Source organism: Labeo rohita, chromosome 3, assembly GCF_022985175.1.
Source record: "Labeo rohita strain BAU-BD-2019 chromosome 3, IGBB_LRoh.1.0, whole genome shotgun sequence".
NCBI classification, from domain to species: Eukaryota; Metazoa; Chordata; class Actinopteri; order Cypriniformes; family Cyprinidae; genus Labeo; species Labeo rohita.
The window spans coordinates 50,843,428-50,865,178 of NC_066871.1; the positions used below are offsets into that span (position 1 = coordinate 50,843,428).

At 39.2% G+C, this 21,751-nt stretch overlaps 1 protein-coding gene across 1 annotated transcript in view; it reads left to right on the forward strand.

Moving 5' to 3' along the window:
* The window catches only part of LOC127162784 (uncharacterized), a 569,678-nt gene that overhangs the window by 537,604 nt on the left and 10,323 nt on the right, over positions 1-21,751 (forward strand). The window contains exon 4 of the mRNA XM_051105629.1: positions 16,084-16,404. Within this exon, the coding sequence (XP_050961586.1) occupies positions 16,084-16,404 (321 nt within the window). The remainder of the gene's footprint in view (positions 1-16,083; positions 16,405-21,751) is intronic.

Here is a 21,751-nt window from a genome sequence, read left to right on the forward strand (position 1 = left end):
GTCTGATGATGTCAGAATTTGACGTTGGGTGGACGTTACAGTTATGACATCTAGGAGACGTTGGGTTTTGGTTGCCATACCTGACGACTAAATGTCAGTATTTGACATCAATATGACGTTGGCTTGAGACGTTGCCTCAACGTTGGATTTTGGTTAGTTAATGCCACAACCTGAAACTAACAAAAGATCAACATCTAATGATGTCAGAATTTGACGTTGGGTGGACGTTAGAGTTATGACGTCTAGGAGACGTTGGGTTTTAGTTGCCATACCTGATGACTAAATGTCAGTATTTGACATCAATATGACGTTGGCTTAAGACGTTGACTCAACGTTGGATTTTGGTCACTTTGCAACACAACCTAAAAACAACAAAATGTCAACGTCAGCTGATATCGCTATTAGACGTCAATCTAACGTTGTCTTTAGACGTTGGCTTGACGTTGAATTTTGGTCACCCGACGTCGCAACCTAAATCTAACCAAATACCAACGTCTTATGACGTTGTGTGCCTGCTGGGTAACAACTATAGACCAATTTCTATCATTAGTAGTGTAGCAAAAGTATTTGAAAAAAATATTTAAACAATTATTTAAATGTTAATGATTTTGCTATTTTGTCACCCAATCAATCTGGTTTCAGGCCAAATTTTTCTACATCCACAGCTCTTTTAAAATTTACAAACAATGTTTCATCTGCCATTGACAACATGTCTACTGGTGCAATATTTATAGACCTTTCTAAGGCCTTTGATATGGTCGATCACTATCTGCTTCTTGATAAATTACAAGCAATTGGCCTCTCTAAAGGCTCTCTTCTTTGGGTCAACTCTCATCTTCACTGTAGACATCAGCGTGTCTGTTTAAATGTTTGTATATCTCAGTCCGTGATAATGGAGAAAAGTGTCCCCCAAGGTTCTTCCCTGGGGCCTCTTCTTTTTTCTTTATTTATAAACGATCTTCCACAAATTTGCTCAGACTGTAGTATTCATCTGTATGCTGATGATACAGTGATATACTCATCTAATGTCTTGGTCTCTAAGACTCAATCCTTACTATGGTCTAATTTTAATGCTATTCAACGTTGGTTCCAGTCCAATCATTTACTATTAAATAAGAAAAAGTCATATAGCATGTTGTTCGCTATCAGCCTCCTTGAACCAAAGTGATAATTTTTCACTCAAATTTTTAGACGATACTCCACTTGAACAAGTTGCTGAATTTAAATATCTGGGCCTCTGGCTTGACTCACAGCTTTCTTTCAGGTGTCACATTAATTCTGTTGTGAAAAAGATTAATTGTAACCTACGAATACTGTATTGTTCTAATAATTGTTTTACTCAACTTACTAGGCTGAGAATTGTGTCACGGTTAATATTTCCTTTATTAGACTATGCAGATGTTGTCTACCAAAACACCTCAGAATCAAACTTGAAACCTCTAACTCTTGCTTTTAATAATGTTTGTAGATTTGTTCTGAGATGTCCCTTTACTACTCACCACTGTGTATTGTATGACTCACTGAACTTATCACCAGAGGCCAGAAGACAGTATCACTGGTACCAGGTTCTTTTTAAATGTGTGTATTATGATTACCCTTCTTATCTGAAGGAATATTTAATTCCATATAGATCTAGATATAGATTGAGACATACAGAGTATCCCTCTTTCACTGTGCCAAACATTTTTAAAGAGCCTGGTAGACGTACCTTTAAATTTAAAGCCCCTTCAGATTGGAATAGTCTGCCTGGGTCTCTAAGATCTATCACTTCTTTGTATTCTTTCAAAACATTACTTTTCACCTATTTGCAAGCAAAGTATTGCTGTAAATGTTTTTCTTATGTGTGACTGGATTTAACTATTTATTTATTTATTACTTTATCATTATTTATGAGTATATGTTAGTATGGGTGTAGGTGTGTGTATGTATATTATGTGAATATGTGTATAAACATGTGTATGGGCTATATGTTGTCATGCTTCCTACAGTAATGCTTATATACACGTGTGTTTTTTTTTTTTTTTTTTTTTTTTTTTTTTTTTTTTTCCCCATGTTTACATGTATTTGTTTTCAATAATGAGTATGTGGGGTGGCCGAGGTGGGATGATGGAGTGAGTGTGAATGTATATGTGTTGTATTGTTTTTGTCCTATGTCTTGAGGACCCCCTCGAAAACGAGATGTTCCATCTCAAGGGGTTATTCTCCTAACACTAATAAATTTGAAATTAAATTTTGGGATTTACTGATTTCTTTTTTGACATTCAGTCCCATCATGCTGCTGCTGTTTCCTGCCTGACTTGGACACGAAGAACATCAGTGATCCACATAAGTGAGTTGAGCCACAACAGTCAGACAAAGCAAGAACATCAGGAATTAAAATGGTAGACATCTCCTGCAACTATCTACTGATATCTATTGAGGGTAGAGAAAACTATTTAAGAGACTCAGTGGCAGCTTTTCTTTTGTCGGTTCTTAAAAATGTGTATTGGAAGTAGGGCTGAGCAATATGGACAAAAAAAAAAAAAAAAAAAAAAAAAAAAAATTTGTATCAGTTGATATCGATGATTATCACAATAAAATGCACTTATTTCCTTAAAATCCTTATTTCTTTCAAGTTTAAAGGCAGATTTTTGCTCTTAAATAAAAGTTGTCTTTATGGTCAGAACATGTCCTTGTCTCCTAGAAATGCACATTTGACAGTAGCGTGAGGTGTCAGTAGGTGGGAGCTTGAGTTAGGATGCAGTTATACATTTATGTTCATTAACAAAAACCGTAACGTCTGTAAAAAAAAAAATCGTAACAACCCCATTTTTATATAGTGAAATTTAATTGTTTTGAGTGTTTGAGATTACTTAAGATTAACCATTGGTCTTCCATAGTAGCAGCTATATGGTTTGTAGGTATTTGTACGGTAAGTATTAACGAATATTCATGGAGAATCAATGTGTAATATTCTAACGACACAAACCGGCACAAATCAAGCACAAACAAATGACACTGGGGTGGAGAGTGCCGTCACAGCCTCGAAAATATTTTGGTAAATATTTTATCTATATTATCTAATGAAGGAAAACAGATACAGTGTTTGTTTTAACGGCACAAACGAACTGCACTGGTTTGGGCAACATGAATAAAATGACGTCACACGGTCAAAAAAATAATGTTTAATATCTCAAACACCAAACCAGCACAAATTACAAATCACAAATTTCCGGCATAAATCAGCACAAACGTAGCACAATCGAATGGCATAGTTTTGGTGATTATTTTATTATTATTATTTTTTTATGGGATGCCAACTTTACGGAGGTTTTACTAGTTATTAGTGGATAGTTACTAGTTAACTAGTTATTTGTGTTCTGAGTCTGAGCAAATATTTTGTATAAATGTTTGGCTAGAGTGTCTAAAATTTGATTTAAAATGATCTTCAGTGTTACAAAGGGATCTGTATTATCTTCATAAATCCTTTAGAATGCTTTAAAAGGCAACCAGAGCAGTGTTTACTATAATAGTTATTTTGAGATGGACAAAATGTGTTTTTTTAATTCACCTCTGTAGTGTTTTGTCTTTTGATTTTGTTTAATTGTTTTTGGATGCTACAGCTATCAGTACTGTTAATGTACAATTTTTTTAAGATAAATGCCTCTTTTTATATCTGCAGAAGTGGTTTCAATCAAGATTGTCAAAATTACGACAACATCACGAAGATTGCGATGAGCAGAAGCAGAATAAGACCGTCAGAGAGAGATTGCTTTGGTGAGTAATAATGTGAAATGGTTCTCACACTGCTGTATGATTTATACCCAGCTCAGTCAACAGTTTATTGTCATATTATGTTTGCTTGATGTTTTTGCTTTTAGTCCTTATATTTTTATTTTAATTATATTTTTAAGCTCTCACAGTCAGTTTCTTTCGCATCCACATTCGTCACACCCTCTTTATCTACACCCTGTGCTGTGTTCACTTCTGTAACGGCCTCATCATCTTCCTCACCTTCTCCTGCGCTACCCTCATCATCCTCATCCTGTCCTCTGCAGCTTTCATCGCTCTCACCTTGTGCCTCATCTGCACCTCTAATTAGTTCATTACATGTGTCTGAGACACTCCCATTAACGGAGGCAGGTAAATTATAAATCTCTACATGTAGGTGTACTAATATAGATGTAATTTAGGATTCTCCTTGATTTTATTGTCTTGAGGGAAAGGGCATACACTCTAAAATCTAAACAATAATTTGCTGAATTATTGGGATGAGCAGCAGGGTGTAAACCTTGAATAGGTTTACCTTGAAATTATTTATTTATTATTATTATTATTATTATTATTATTATTATTTAGTACTACACTTCAAAAGCTACAAATACTTACATGTTTCCCAGAAGCCAAAATAAGTATAATTTACCCTGATTATCCAATTCAAGATGTTTACACCCCCGGCTAGGGTGACCACCCGTCCCGCTTTGCGTTGTACCGTACAGTATTTCCACCATTTGTCCCACACGTCGCATATTGAGAAAATGTCCCGCATTTTCATCAGTCTGTTGGTTTTGAATTATCATTTTAAGAAAACGTCCATGCATTCTTTTAAAGAAAACTTTTTATTTATTCTTTTTGCGGCATAGTTTCCACACAAAGACGCACAGACCTCATCAAGTGATTTAGCATCTCCGACGGAAAAGGTCGAGCGCACACGAAAAAACACGATATCTTCCACTGATTTTAACTAATCAAAAAAAAAAAAAAAAAAAAATCGATGCAGCTTTCAGATGCAACTTTCTTCTTATTTTAATAGTTTGAGGCAGTTTCTATGGCGTTATTTTAATGATGAATGTCTAATGATGTAATGTGCGCATTTAGAAGCACAAATCAGCGCATATGACAACGGATGTAATCAGTATTAATAATAAAGTAAATGATGATAATGGTAGAAAATGTATCTGTCTCACACGTGTCCCACATTGTCCCGCAAAATCACATCTATGTCCCGTAACAGATCTATTGTCAGGTGGTCACCGTTCCCCCGGCTCTTATTGAATCATGTTGAATCTTTAGCGTCTGTAAATGTTTTCACCTTTTGTATAGTTGCGTACATACAGTGACACATTGCTGTCGTTAGAACGACATCTTTTCATGTAATAACGAGATGTTTTCTCATTAAAACGACATAATTATCTTGTTAAAAAACATATTTATCTCGTAAAAAAACATAATTATTTTGTAAAAACAACAGAATTATCTCGTTAAAGCAACATGTTTTTTTTTTTTTTTTTTCTAGTAATAGCGACATATTATGTCATAAAAACAATATGTTTTTTCCCATATAGAAGATATGGTTATACATTATGTAAGAGCTAAGCGATTATCGCCACATTCCTGACATAAAGGAGGATCTGCAGGTGGGATAATAGAAGTACAGATGTTTTAAATCTATTTTCATGTAATGGTTTTTATTGTAGTCGCATGTTTATTAGGAATAGTCTCTAATATCAGTATAATGCTATCCAATAACTGCATTCAGACTCAGAGGACATGACTCGTTTAAAATGATCAGATCAAAACAATTATTTCTGACTATTTGTTTAACAACAGATCAAAATTCGAACAATAAATAAAGAGAAATGATAAACAGTTTTGATTTTATTATTATTAGGGTCTATTATTGTTGTTATTTTGTTTTCTTTCCTTCTTTGATATTTTTCTCTTTCTTTTTTTTTTCTTTGTGGGTAAAACAAATCAGCTGATGCTTTAATATTTAATATCTGTTTGTGTGGGCCGCCTTGATGTTTTGTCTGATTATGCATTATTAAGGGGAGACACTGCAGGGAAAAACAGTGTTTTTCATGCACCTGTCAAATTTTGAGATTTTGGGCATTTTGGTTTTTCATAAAGTGTTTTTTTTTTTTTTTTTTTTTCTTTCTTCTTTCAGATTAGCGGAAAGAAAACATCCAAAAAGCTGGTAAGTGTCTCTTTTATATCACTTTATCTATTTGTGTCAGTAGATTTAGATTTCAGTACATATTTTTTCAAAAGTTGTTTTCTCAAAATGAGTTTTTTTTCTTCTACACTGAGCCATAAATCTCCACTTCAGTGACACTTACACACACCAAACTTTACATTTTTATTCCTGTCTGTATCCTGAAGGTTTTTACAGAGGGATATGTTCATATATAATTAGCTTGATTATATACAACATATTATTCCCCCCCAAAATTGTGAAAAAAATATATTGTTTTCTGTCTGTTATAAGTATTTTCTGAATTATGGAGTGACAAAAATGAGATTTTCAAAATTCCCTCTGTAAAAACATTTGACTCTAATATGTCAAAAAATAAAACAATTTTGAAACTGACGATTTTTGTACTAGATATTAGTGCATTAGTGCAAATTAGTGCACATATTAGTGTATATTTCATTAAATAATGCCTCATTTGCATATTTAAAATTAACATTTTAGAAAACTTGTAATAGAAAAAATGTTTGCAATTTTCCCTGTAATCAGTCAACTGAGTAATTAAGGCAATACATATTAGTCAATTTTTTACCCTATTCACCAGCAGTGTCTCACCTCAAATTATCTTTAGATAAATCAAGATAAATCATAAAATCAATCCTTTTTCCAAGATAAATTTCAGACTGTGGGTTGGAATAGGCTTCGCTCCTGTTGGATTTATACAAATTAAATAAATACAAATTTGATTTTGATTTATTTAAGTAGACCTTTCAAGTTATAGACATAAGACAATATAGACACAACAGACAGCGCATTTTATTATATTGTGGAAGTACGCAAAATAAAGTAGACATTTATATTTCTTTCCTCTGTTATTAAAATGCAAGAGATCATGCCGGTGTTGTATTACAAATTCATAAAAAGTTAAACATAGGTTCCAATATAACAGCATGAACTGAAAAAGTTATGTATATTGTGACAGTCTAAGAGCAGGCAGCCCAGGCCCTGAGACAGTAACCTTTTGTCTTTATGCAGTTCCTGAACATCTGGCAGGTTTTTCCCAAGTTAAGTGTGAATTCTAAGCTCAAGGTACAACTGCACCTTTTGTTTAAGCACCTATGCACTTGAATGGCACTTGAATGCTAAATAGGTCAAGGCTGGGAAACATCTTTTACTGAGCTGTTTTCCTGTACCACATTTGCATGTTTTGTTTAGATTGATTCAGCTCTATGTACTCCTCCCCCTTCAAACCTATATACTCTGTTGTGCTGGGATTTTGTCAGACAACTTTTGATGACTGCAGCGACGCACAGCTATTATCTCAATAAAGAGAAATTTCTGCTTTAAGATATCCAAAACGTCTCCTGGTCTCTAAGAAAAAGTTTACAACACCGGCGCCACCGACCTAAGATAACTTCATTTGGTGTATTTCTTTTACCCTCCCTGCAGATCCTCCTTTATGTCAGGACTGTGGCGACAGCAGCACAGACAATTGCTTAGCTCACTCACAAAACATATAATCATATCTTCTATAAGGGGAAAAACAGTTTTTATGACATAATATGCTGTTATTATGAGCAAAATGTTGTTTTAAGAAATAAATGTCATTTTAACGAAATAATCTTAACGACAAAAAAAAAAATTAAATCTTAATTTCTTAAATATAACTCTCCTAAACATGTTTTCTGAATTCTAACTCTACACATTAGGCAGCACTCAGTTAATTTTGTTTTGAACTGATTTCAGTTGTAATTTAAATGAATTAGTTTATTTATTTATTATTTATTTTGTAGGTTCTTGAAATCCTTCAAAGTGGGAATTGGAAAACACAGAGGTAAAAGCAGAGGAAGAATGACACGACAAACTTGAATACATGCAGAGTGCCTGGTAAAAAAAAAAAAAAAAGACTGAGCGATGCATACAAGCAGAACCAGCATTATTAAAAGAGCGAACATGGACAGGTGTTAAAAATTATGCCTGGAACAGCATCACAGGATCACAAAAAAGTGGTTTGTAGGGGTGTGCAGAAGACATGCGTTTAGGAAAACGTGGGAATAAAGAAGTATGAAGAGAGAAGGAAGGGAGGAGTGAATGTAAAGTTAAATAAGCGTTTGTGTATCTTGGAGTCTCCAAAATGTCACTTAAGCAGCGTGTATGTATTTTGGAGTCCCCAAAGTGTCACTTAAGCAGAGTTTGTGTATCTCGGAGTCTTCAAAATGTCATTTATGCAGAGTTTGTGTATATGGAGTCCTCAAAGTGTCATTTAAGCAGAGTGTGTGTATTTTAGAGTCCCCAAAATGTAACTTAAGCAGAGTGTGTGCATTTCGGAGTCCCCAAAGTGTCACTTAAGTAGACTTTGTGTATCTCGGAGTCCCCAAAGTGTCATTTAAGAAAGATTTGTGTATCTTTGCATCCCAAAAGTGTCATTTAAGCAGAGTTTGTGTATCTCAGAGTCCTCAAAATGTCACTTTAGCAGACTTTGTGTATCTCGGCATCCCCAAAGTGTCATTTATGAAGAGTTTGTGTATATGGAGTCCCCAAAGTGTAATTTAACCCTCTGGGGTCTGAGGTGATTTTGGGGCCCTTTAGATGTTTTGACACTGACATTTGTGCTTATTTCAGCCACTTATAACATACTAATGGACAACATATAAAATTTGTGTATTCAGCACAAATGGTGCTACAATAATATATGAGCAAGATGGATGTACATGTTTGCATTTTTTAGAAAAAAAAAAAAAAAAGATTATGCGTTTGTTAGAATTTAATATCTAACTTGATTAACTGCCGAGATTCGAGCACAGAGTCAGGATCCTGGACCATTGAAATGACCACACACAGAAAAGGTGTAATTCACTCAAAGGCACTTTATTAAAGAAAATACACTAATATTTATATGGTAAAATAGGGAAGTGTAGTGTCTGGACCAATCAGACATACATTAATTGTTAGATTTAACAAATAGTCTTTAAACACAACAGGCCAGCTACATGCTGGAGCTCTGGAGACAAACCCCCCAAAACAACTAACACCCCAAAAGGGCTCAGTTGCCAGGACAACAATCTGACACCACAGGTTTTATTGCCTCAAGGAATGCAAACGGAGCACACTACATTTCTCCATAGGAAAGACACAATGCCTATAGAAATGGACTCTTTCCTTCTCATTCACAGACAAACCTTCCTTTGACCTTCCTATCACACACAGGTCATTGTGTACAGTACTACTGCATTGTATGTTAATTTTGTCTGTTGTATTTGTATTTGTCTTTCTACTGTTTTATGCATGTATTATGATAGATGACTAGTCATACAGCCCATCTATGCCACGTTTGGACTCTTTTAATTCGTATTTTGATGATCTAAAAGATGGTGTAAATTAGATGTTGATACCCATGCAACATATTAGTGTTTTAAGAAACCTTAGTAGTTTTTGAATCAACACCCAATCGAATTCCACATGCAAAATACCATGCTCACAGACAAAGAGTCGTAAACTTTCCCTCCAAAGGTGAAAGTTACCATTGGTTCATAGACCTCCTGGAGGCACAGCCTCCAGAGGGCTTAAAGGCTTCAAACGATTGAACGCCCCCTCTCACCTTCTTCTCTGTCTTCTTCGTCTGCAACATCTTCGGATTGCTGCCCGTGTGGAGGAACCCACGGGGGAGCCTGAGCCGGCACAGGGCGTGCCCGGCGGGCCCGACAGTAATTGTGTAAGTAATTGTAATTAATCATAATTAATTGTAATTATTTATATACATTTCCCTTTGAGCTAAATCGCGACAGAAGTGAAAGATCCACATCACTCCCTTCAGGAAACACAGTACATCATGTCTTATGATTCTCTAGGCTAGACTTATGTCATGTCTACTTTTCAGGTTAGTATGAGAGGGGTACAGGAGGTCAGGATTATTACAACCTCACAGCGTTGTTAGTAATTTTTGGGAAAATAAATGTAACTGAATAGTCCTGAACAAGGCTTTTGAGTAATCACTCTTGTAGGCTAGAATATTTACTTCAAAATGATGTGAAAATGATTGTGCTTACTCTTTCACAGAAAACAATTTATTGATGTAAATTTTCGAAGTGTTTTGTGATAGAAAGCCATATGTGAGAGAGGGATAATGGCCATGAATATTTAGTGATTCACACCTGAGAGACAAAAGGCCGTCCCCTAATGGCCCATCAGTGTGACTGTCACTATGAGGCAGGTAACAAAGAATGTGAAGAGAGTAAGATAATGGGGGGTTTTGGTCATTTGTGTTTTATATACAACACAATATAATCAAAACATACATAATGATGGTCAAAGATTATTATTTTACTCACTGACATAACCACAGAGATGTGAACAGACCTTGTGTCATTCCTGTTCAGCAAGTCAAACTAGTAAACCATACCTGATATTTAAGTGTGTGCTGAATCTTTTCATGGATTCAGGATTTAAAAAATAAATAAATAAATAAAAACATAGTCACAGAGTTTATTTTACCATAAAAAATCAGTGAAGAATAACATCTGATGTTGGTACAGCGCTCAGCAGTAAATCAGCAGTAAAAATCAGCGAGATTCATCTGTGGTGCAGGTATCTGATCACTAAAAAACAAAAACAAACAAACAAACAAAAAAACATCTGTGAGCATGTTAATATCAGAAGAATCTGTATATAACGATCTTGTAGTCATAGATTCACGCATACTTTGTGTGACAAAGCACCTGTTTGTCACCGCTGAGGGAGCGGCACTGGCTCGCACACACACTTACACACACACTCACGCACCCAATCCACTCTCCACTCCCCCTCCTTACCTGTTGCTTCCACGAGGCTGCATCCAGCTTCTTATTCGCAGCTTCTTATTGACGCTATCCGTTCCACCTTAAAAACGCGACGCTTCCGCCTTTCTTAGCTTCTTATTCACGCTCGACTTAGGGACCGTCTGTTTTTTAAATACGAACAATAAACGATTGTTAAATGTAAATAACACAGAGATAAGAGAAAAAACGGACTGTCAACATGAAATCTAATTAAATTATTTGTTAGTTATTGAACGTATCATCCTTTGAACGTGTCAAACGATTTTTTTTTTTTTTAAATCTAGCCTCTTATGAAGACTTAATATGGCCCAGCACCTGTGAATAGATGACACCTACCGCTGAGAGGACTCCAGATACAAAATTATGGCGTTTTCATTGTTTTTAAAATGCACTCAAAGTTTGCTTAATGCATAAATAGTGTTAGTAAATATTATAATTTTTACTAGATTCTGTAAGTACTATAATTTGTACTAGATTTTAACTGTTCTTTCTGATACCCACTCCTATAAATTATATTCTGAAAAAAAAAAAAATGTTATGTGAAATGCATTATACAAATGAATGTGAATTAAACTGATTAAGCCATTGCATTAGCTTTGCCATTGGCTACTGTACACTGTACTGTAATCTGTGTATATATCTATGTACATAGTCCACATTTGCATATATATGTGTGTGTGTCTGTGTTAACTGTACCTTTTAAAAGATGGACCTATATTAAATCATATGTAAATGTGGAAAGGGCCATTAATAACAGATCAGTAACAGGTCAAACTGCATTATTGGACCAATTAGTGGCGCTACTGTATATCTCCAGTTTCTTTGAGGGTGCATTAGAAATTCCACTGGGGCCTTATTACCTAGCCACGTGACTGTCACCATACAAAATTACAATAATTTTTACGGTAGGAATTTGAAATTATGGACCCATGAACTTGACAGATAAGACAATTCGGTAACAGGTTAAATTGCATTATTGGCTCAATTGGTGGCGATATATCTCAGCTTCCTTTGAGGGTGCGTTAAAAATTCCACTGAGGCCTTATTCCCAAGGCCCTTGACTGCCACCATACAAAATTACAATAATTTCTACAGTAGCATTTTGAAGTTACGGACCCATGACCTTGACATACTGTATATGACAGTTCATTAAAAAGGCAGATTGCGTTATTGGCCCAATTGGTGGCGCTATATCTCAGCTTTCTTTAAGGGTGTGTTACAAATTCCACTGGAGGCTTATTCCCAAGCCACCTGGCTACCATCATACAAAATTACAATAATTAGTACGGTAGCATTTTGAAGTTATGGGCCCATGAATTTGACAAATATGACAATTCAGTAATAGGTCAAATTGCATGAATGGCCCAATTGGTGGCGCTATATCTCAGCTTCCCTTGAGGGTGTGTTAAAAATTCCACTGGGAGCTTATTCCCAAGGCCCTTGACTGTCACCATACAAAATTACAAAAATTTCTATGGTAGCATTTTGAAGTAATGGACCCATGAATCTGACAGTAATGACAAATCAGTAACAGATCAAATTGCATTATTGGCCCAATTGGTAGCGCTATATCTCAGCTTCCTTTGAGGGTGTGTTAAAAATTCCACTGGGGCTTTATTCCCAAGGCCCTTGACTGTCACCATACAAAATTACAATAATTTCTACGGTAGCATTTTGAAGTTACGGACCCATGAACTTGACATATATGACAATTCAGTAACAGGTCAGATTGCGTTATTGGCCCAATTGGTGGCGCTATATCTCAGGTTCCTTTAAGGGTGTGTTACAAATTCCACTGGAGGCTTATTCCCAAGCCACCTGGCTATCATCATACACAATTACAATAATTAGTACGGTAGCATTTTGAAGTTATGGGCCCATGAATTTGACAAATATGACAATTCAGTAATAGGTCAAATTGCCAAGGCCCTTATTCCCAAGGCCCTCGATTGTGACCATACAAAATTACAGTAATTTCTACAGTAGCATTTTTGTATGGTGATAGCCAGGTGGCTTGGGAATAAGCCCCCAGTGGAATTTGTTTTATTAACCATGTCTTGTGTTTCGTCTGCGTTCAAGTGTCGAGTCTTTCGGTGGGTGAACACTGTCTCGGCCAACCGAGCAGACAGGGGGTGCCTGCTTTTAAAGGTACAGAGTGGGTCGTGCCGGCGAAACCATAGTTCGTTTGTGACGGTGATTGTGTGAATTATGTGTTAATTATTAACGTGTTTTATGTGTTTCAATAATGATGAATCTCGGAGTCCCCAAAGTGTCATTTAAGAAGAGTTTGTGCATATGGTCTCCCCAAAGTGTTACTTAAGCAGAGTTTGTGTATCTCGGAGTCCCCAAAGTGTCATTTTAGAAGAGTTTGTGTATACTGTATGGTGTCCTGTTTTAAAAAAATAAATAAATAAAAAAATTGGCCAGAACACGATGTATCAACTTCTCCTCCTTTATCACCCTCGATGGGGGTCCAGGGGGTGTACTCCCACCCGGACCCACCCAACGGTTGAAGTTCTTGCGGGAAGGTGGCAACATCAGCTCGTCAGTAGGCTTTCTAGAACCCTTGTCAGGTTTCTAGTTTTTCCCCAGATGAGCAACCCAGAGGAGGCAGGCTAACTGACCTACCCAGATCCAAGCATTTTCCAAGCACAGCACCCTTTGCTCTATTCAGCCACGACATTCCCACTCCAGGTACGTCGGGTATAGTTCCTCTAAGACTGCTAGCAGAGTCTTAGAGGAACTATACCCTGACTCAGCACTCTGGTTTGGTGTAGTGCTTGTGTGTGTGGTTCCCCTCATGGTGATTATGCTTTTCTAGTTTCAGTTGGTTTCCTGGCGTGAACCCTGAGCACCCTCTCCATCACTTGACACTTCTGGACATAGCTGGGTTTAGCGGAGGAACTCGCTACAAATATCCAACACAAGGTAAGATTACTTTGCTATCTCTTGGTTGGATTTGTGCCCCATATGTAGTGGCTCCTCATGTGGCCCCATGTGTGTAATTTCCACCTATAACTCTCTGTGGAGCGGTGTTTCCCCTGAGACCTGCCTGTCTCTAGGTTCTGAGTTTGGTCCACCTCAGGTCCCTTCACTAATGATATTCACTTTAAATAGGGTTCGCCCTTAGGTTTGGGCTCCTAAGGGCGACCCCTAGTGTCGTATACTTTACACAATGTCTCCGTTCCCTCCATCAGGGAACGAGTGTTACCAAACGTAACCAAGACGTTTATTGTGTATTTGTACAGTCAGTCACACAACAGCCCTTTTCTCATTTGAAAACATATTTATAGTGATTTCACAGCATTCAAGCTGAACTCTAGTGCTGTCACTCAGTATTTCTGTCACTCAGTGAGTGAAACCGCAGTGACTCTGCCCACTGTGACATCATGTGCTTCTGTTCACACTTTGACTGACAAACGTTCAGCAGCGCTTTGATGTTATATATGCTACTGCTTTTTCTTTACGTGAGCTGGTGACTACCAATAAACTCCATCTTTTCTATTAACAATGGCAGAATTTGAAATAGACAGACAGGGAAGGTGTGGCCAAGTATGGTGAATTCCATACTTGGAATTTGTGCTCTGCGTTTAACCCATCCAAGTGCACACACACCTGGAGCAGTGGGCAGCCATATTGCAGCGCCAGGGGAGCAGTTGGAGGATCAGTGACTTGCTCAAGGGACTCACCTCATTTCCTGTATTAAGGGTGGAGAGAGCACTGGTTATTCACTCCCACCACCCTCAATCCCTGCTGGATATGCGACTCGAACCCGCAACCTTTCGGTTACAGGCCCTACTGCCTAACCATTAGTTAGGTAGATAGACATATACTGATAGATCGAGCCTAAATCAGTTTATGTCTCAGAAATTCTATGCTACAAAGGCCTAACATAAACCATGGCACATAGAAGATAATCTGATATCTCAGATATGATAGTCTAAATACCTCAACATTTTTTACATTTTTTAGGGTCATATAACTGAATTCTATAGGCTCCATCACACAGTGAGTTGTTCTCCTGCATCATGTTCATCACCAATCAACTGTATGAATATATAAGATGACCTATACAGGTTAAATGTGTTCATCATTTTCATAACTAACTTATTAAATTAATGTGTTAATTTGACATCACTAGTTAAAAAATGCAACCAACTAACAGATGACTCTTTGAAGTTTCTTTGAAGGTTTATGGAATTAAAATGTAATACAATTCAAAAGAATGTTAGTAACTACTTTGTTTTGTTAACTGAGTTAAAACTAGGTTTAATTTGTTTCTTAAACAGACTGAAGTAATGTCATTGTTAGCAGCTCATTTGAAGAGAAAAGAGGAAGTGTCATTTCACAAACCTTGAGAGCTTCAGAGATGATCTCTGCTCTATTGCGGTTAAATTCAACAGTGAGATCACTGCTCTGAAACACTACAACTGCTATAATTAATATGCTATTTTAGTTTCAGAAGTGTAGAATGACAAATTAACCATTTCAGCATTATAAGAAAGCCTTGACTCTGAAGTAGATGCAAAAGGTCACTGTAAAACTTCATAAAGACAGAGTTTGTTTGACTAAATGATGATTTGACATCTGCAGAAATACAACTAAATTTTGTTCACTCATTGTAATTGTGATTTTGTGTGTGTGTGTGTGTGTGTGTGTGTGTGTGTGTGTGCATGCATCTTTGAAAACAGCGATCATGAGTCTCGTGGTTCAGGTGAGATTCAGAGCAAATATCAGCAGTAACAGTGTGAAGATCAGTCAGAATATGATGCAGATTCAACACTCGTCCATCATGCAGTGATATAGTGTCAGTCAAATAAACACTCAGCCAATCAGATCAGAGGAAGTGAACAAACACAGGAAGAGCTGATAGTATTTAATAAAAGAGTTGTGAGCATATAATGAAGAGGAAGACTGACAGAAAGAGAAAATGGCTGATAAGTGTCATTTGTGTCTGCTGGGACTGATCATTCTCTCTTCGCTTCTCACAGGTAAACAAATCTCTGTTTTCTCTACAAGACATTTAGTTTAATTAGTCTGGGAAAGAGTTAATTTCAACATCAGTTTATTCTTGTGTTACATAAAGGACATGGATTATTACTGAACTATTATTACTGCACTAAAACTAGACAGTTTCACACTCAAACATCTGATGCTGAATTATTTTCATATTAAGAGTGTGTTTGTGATTTCAGCAGCTCTCTGATAAAGAAAAACAATGTTTATTTTGTTTTGAATTTTGTCATTTTTATCCTATGTTTTTATTTATTTATTTATTTATTTATCATTATTAAAATATCAAACATACTTGTGTTTCAGGTACCAGTGGAGTGGATGATGCTCATGTGTTCATCAGTTCTGGTGAAAATGTCCGTCTGCCCTGTAATAATGCTCTTCATGACTGTAAATCAACTACATGGATCTACGACAGTTTCAGACATTCAGCAACAGTTGAACTGATTGGTTTAGGTAAAAAGAATAAAGACATCAAGAGACATGAGAGACTGAGTCTGGGGTCTGACTGCTCTCTGAACATCACGAACATCATAAAAGAAGATTATGGACTTTACAGCTGCCTACAATATGTGAATGACAAACAACAAGGAGCTGATGCATGTGTTTATCTGCATGTTCTTCATGGTAATCTTATGATTATATGATCAATTTAAAAAGGGCAAATTTTAGTTTTAAACTCCCATGTGTCACAGTAACATAGTGAGCAGACCAGAGACGAGCTAACATACGGGTGTGAACGGTAGACCAGACAATGAAGCAATGGTGGCGTAAGGCTTATAAAGTGTGGTGTTAATTGAAACCAGGTGATGACTATTAGAATTCAGGTGAGTGAGAGCAGGTGTGGCTTGTTTCAGGTGACACGGCTGGAGTAGGTCGCTGTGGTGAATGCCTGAGATTACCCCCTCTTCCAGGGGTGACTCCAGACTCCCTAACACGACGCCGAGGGCGGCCACGACTGCGAGGGGCCGGGCGGTTGGGATGATTCCGGTGGAACTCTTGGAGCAGGGCAGGGTCAAGGACGTCCTCTCTGGCGATTCAACAGCGTCCCTTAGGTCCGTACCCCTCCCAGTCAATAAGATATTCTAACCGACCCTCTCAATGTCGTGAATCCAAAATTTTGTGGACCGTGTTGATTGAGGGTTGTTCCAGGACTTCAGGAGGAGACGGTTCAGCTCCAGCTCCGGTGGTTTCTGTGGCAGAAGGAAAACGTGGTTTGAGGAGTGATGCGTGGAAAGTGGGGAGAATGTGGTACCTGGGTGGGAGCTAAAGCTGATATGTCACTTCGTTTATCTATCTCAGGATCTTGAACGGACCAATGTAGCGGGGACTCAGCTTGCAGCAGAGCAGACGCAGGTCACGGGTGGAGAGCCAGACCTGATCTCCGGGTTGGTATTGTGGATTCTCCCTCCTACGAGGATCCGCAAACCTCTTGTGAAGGTTGATGGCCCTCTGGAGATGATGGTGAGCTGAGTCCCACAGTCCCTCACTGGCTCGGAACCAGTGGTCGTCAGCTGGAACATTTGAGGGTTCCTCCGTCCAGGGAAACAGTGGAGGCTGATAACCAAGTACGCACTGGATAGGTGTTAAGCCGGTGGTGTCTTGGCGAAGGGAATTCTGTGCGTACTCGGCCCACGGGAGGAACTGCTCCAGCTGTGTTGATCTTTCTGGCAGTATGACTAGAGGTAATGTTCCGAGCTCTTGGATTTTCCTCTCAGTCTGGCCGTTTGTCTGTGGATGATAACCAGATTGACGGATACACCAAGTAATTTAAAGAAAGCTTTCCAGACATGTGAGATGAATTGAGGTCCCCGGTCCGACACAATCTCTTCAGGCGAACCATAATTACAGAAGACATGGTGAAATAGATGTTCAGTAGTTTCCATTGCTGTGGGGAATCCAGGTAACAGAATGAGTTTGCATGCCTTAGAGATCTGTCTACGGTTACCAGAATGCAGGTGTGTCCTTCTGAAGTTGGGAGATCACAAAGTTCACAAGTTGGGTGACAAAGTTCACTTCTATGTGGGACCAGTGCCTCTGTGGTATGGGGAGTGGAACCAGTTTTCCTGTGGGCAGATGACAGGGAGTGCCAGACATGGAACAGACTGAGCAACTCTGGATGTACCTGGTGGTGTCCCAGTGCATACTAGGCCACCAGTACTGAGCTTGAAGAAGCGAGAGGGTTCGTCTGCTGCCTGGGTGTCCAGGCACAGGGATGGAGGAGAGGAGGCTCACCAGCTGCTTGGGACAACACCGCTCCAATCTCAATGGTGGAGGCTTCCACCTCCACCACGAAAGGGTGCTCGGGGTTGGGATGGTGTAATAGGGTAGCGGTGCAGAAGGTGGTCTTTAGCTGGTGGAAAGCTTTGTGGGTGGCGGGGTTCCAGGTGAGATGCTTAGGCTTACCCCGCAGGAGGGAGTTCAGTGGGGTAGTGAATATGCTGACGATAGAAGTTTGCAAATCCCAGAAAGCGTTGTAACTCCTTCACTGTGCCTGGGACGGGCCAATCCTGGATGTCTTGAATCTTCCCCTGTTCCATCTGTACTCCCTTGGCATTTATTACAAGGTTTGGAAGACAGCTGGACTGATGGAGAGGCCGTACGTCATGACCCGATATTCGTAGTGGCCGGTAGGGGTGATGAACGCTGTCTTCCACTGATCTCCTTCACGGATGTGAATGAGGTTATATTCACTCCGCAGATCCAATTTAGAGAAGATTTTAGCTCCTCTAAGTTCCTCGAGTGCTGCGGGGACCAGGAGAAGTGGGTAAGGCTGTTGTTGGATCTGTGAGTAAAGTTGGTGGTAGTCGATACATGGCCGAAGACCTCCATCCTTCTTGCCCACGAAGAAGAAACTCGAAGCAGCTGGTGAGGTAGATGGTCATATGAATCCTTGATGAAGGGCTTCAGCAATGTATTCCTCCATCGCCTGGTGTTTCGGGATGGACAGCGGGAAAATTTTACCTTTGGGGAGTTGAGCTCCAGGCAGCAGTTCGATGGCACAGTCCCATGGCTGATGGGGGGGAAGATGGGTGGTTGCCTGCTTACTAAATACATCCTGGAACGACACATATTCCTCTGGGATCTCAGGGCTTTATAAGTAATTAGCAAGATTTTAAAATCTATACAATGTTTAATAGGGATCCAGTGCAGTGTTGACAGAACCAGGCTAATATGATCATACTTTCTGCTGCATTTTGGACCAGCTGGAGTTTGTTTATTAAGCGAGCAGTGGTAAGTGGTAAGTCTTGGAGACATTGGTCATAACATTGGTCACTCCGATTAATGACGTCACAGGGGTCCCAGCGGAGATCAGGATTGTGCTGACTTAGCCATGGGCATCCCAGGATGATGCTGACGGTGGACTCCTCCAGTACCAGAAACTGTAATTCCTCCTTCTGAAATAAACCAACTTGTAGTACGATGGATGGTGAGGAGTATCGTACTTTACCACGCCTTTGTGGTTTTCCCTGTATCTGTCTTGAAGGAGAGTGTAGGACTGTGACTTTGACGAGTGAGTTGGACTGAATCTAAACATTCTTGCGTTATGAAGTTGCCGGAGGAACCTGAATCAACAAAGCAAAAACAGACACAGAAGTTTCAGGAGTGTGGAGAGTCACTTGAAGTTGTGTAAGGGAGGTTATTTCAACTCTAAATTGGATGGTATGCATCACGGGGCATGGAGGTCTGGTTGGGCAGTTGCGAATGAAATGGTCCGGATGTCCACAATACAAACACAGTCCTGATGACATTATACAATTCCTTTCGATGTGTGAGAGACGAGTAGTGTCAACTTGCATGGGTTCTGGTACTGGAGGACAGGCAGCCACGGTGGCAGAGTGAGGAGCGGTTACAGGTGGCTGGCAAGCGGCTAGTCGTTGGGAAACCCTGGTGGTACATTGTAGAAATGATTCGAGTCCGATGGGTTCATCATACAAAGCCATTGCAGAGCGAATCTCTGGTTTCAGTCTCTGTCGGAATGTGCTGAGGAGTGCCGTCTCATTCCAACCACTAGCCACCGCCAGGGTGCGGAATTGAATGGTGTAATCTGTCATCGAAGAAGTGCCTTTTCGGAGACGTAAGAGTTGATCGGAGGTGGAAAGTGTACCTGTAGCCGTGGAGAAAACTTCAGAGAAATGACTGGAAAATCATTTAAACGAATGAATTATTTCATTATTATTGTTCCAGATTGCTTTTGCCCATTGTAGGGCCTTACCGGAGAGGAGTGAGATGAGAAAAGTCACCTTGGCGTCTTCGGTGGTGAACTGTGATGGTTGCATCTGGATATATACAGGTCCTTTTCAAAAAATTAGCATATTGTGATAAAGTTCATTATTTTCTGTAATGTACTGATAAACATTAGACTTTCATATATTTTAGATTCATTACACACAACTGAAGTAGTTTCAAGCCTTTTATTGTTTTAATATTGATGATTTTGGCATACAGCTCATGAAAACCCAAAATTCCTATCTCAAAAAATTAGCATATCATGAAAAGGTTCTCTAAACGAGCTATTAACCTAATCATCTGAATCAACTAATTAACTCTAAACACCTGCAAAAGATTCCTGAGGCTTTTAAAAACTCCCAGCCTGGTTCATTACTCAAAACCGCAATCATGGGTAAGACTGCCGACCTGACTGCTGTCCAGAAGGCCATCATTGACACCCTCAAGCAAGAGGGTAAGACACAGAAAGAAATTTCTGAACGAATAGGCTGTTCCCAGAGTGCTGTATCAAGGCACCTCAGTGGGAAGTCTGTGGGAAGGAAAAAGTGTGGCAGAAAACGCTGCACAACGAGAAGAGGTGACCGGACCCTGAGGAAGATTGTGGAGAAGGACCGATTCCAGACCTTGGGGGACCTGCCGAAGCAGTGGACTGAGTCTGGAGTGGAAACATCCAGAGCCACCGTGTACAGGCATGTGCAGGAAATGGGCTACAGGTGCCGCATTCCCCAGGTCAAGCCACTTTTGAACCAGAAACAGCGGCAGAAGCGCCTGACCTGGGCTACAGAGAAGCAGCACTGGACTGTTGCTCAGTGGTCCAAAGTACTTTTTTCGGATGAAAGCAAATTTTGCATGTCATTCGGAAATCAAGGTGCCAGAGTCTGGAGGAAGACTGGGGAGAGGGAAATGCCAAAATGCCTGAAGTCCAGTGTCAAGTACCCACAGTCAGTGATGGTCTGGGGTGCCATGTCAGCTGCTGGTGTTGGTCCACTGTGTTTTATCAAGGGCAGGGTCAATGCAGCTAGCTATCAGGAGATTTTGGAGCACTTCATGCTTCCATCTGCTGAAAAGCTTTATGGAGATGAAGATTTCATTTTTCAGCACGACCTGGCACCTGCTCACAGTGCCACTGGTAAATGGTTTACTGACCATGGTATTACTGTGCTCAATTGGCCTGCCAACTCTCCTGACCTGAACCCCATAGAGAATCCGTGGGATATTGTGAAGAGAAAGTTGAGAGACGCAAGACCCAACACTCTGGATGAGCTTAAGGCCGCTATCGAAGCATCCTGGGCCTCCATAACAGCTCAGCAGTGCCACAGGCTGATTGCCTCCATGCCACGCCGCATTGAAGCAGTCATTTCTGCAAAAGGATTCCCGACCAAGTATTGAGTGCATAACTGAACATAATTATTTGAAGGTTGACTTTTTTTGTATTAAAAACACTTTTCTTTTATTGGTCGGATGAAATATGCTAATTTTTTGAGATAGGAATTTTGGGTTTTCATGAGCTGTATGCCAAAATCATCAATATTAAAACAATAAAAGGCTTGAAACTACTTCAGTTGTGTGTAATGAATCTAAAATATATGAAAGTCTAATGTTTATCAGTACATTACAGAAAATAATGAACTTTATCACAATATGCTAATTTTTTGAAAAGGACCTGTAGACTTACTTGGAGTAAAAAAATGCTACACTCAGCCGCTTCCCCGGAGAATGTTGTCGGCAAGGCCATGGGACTTCC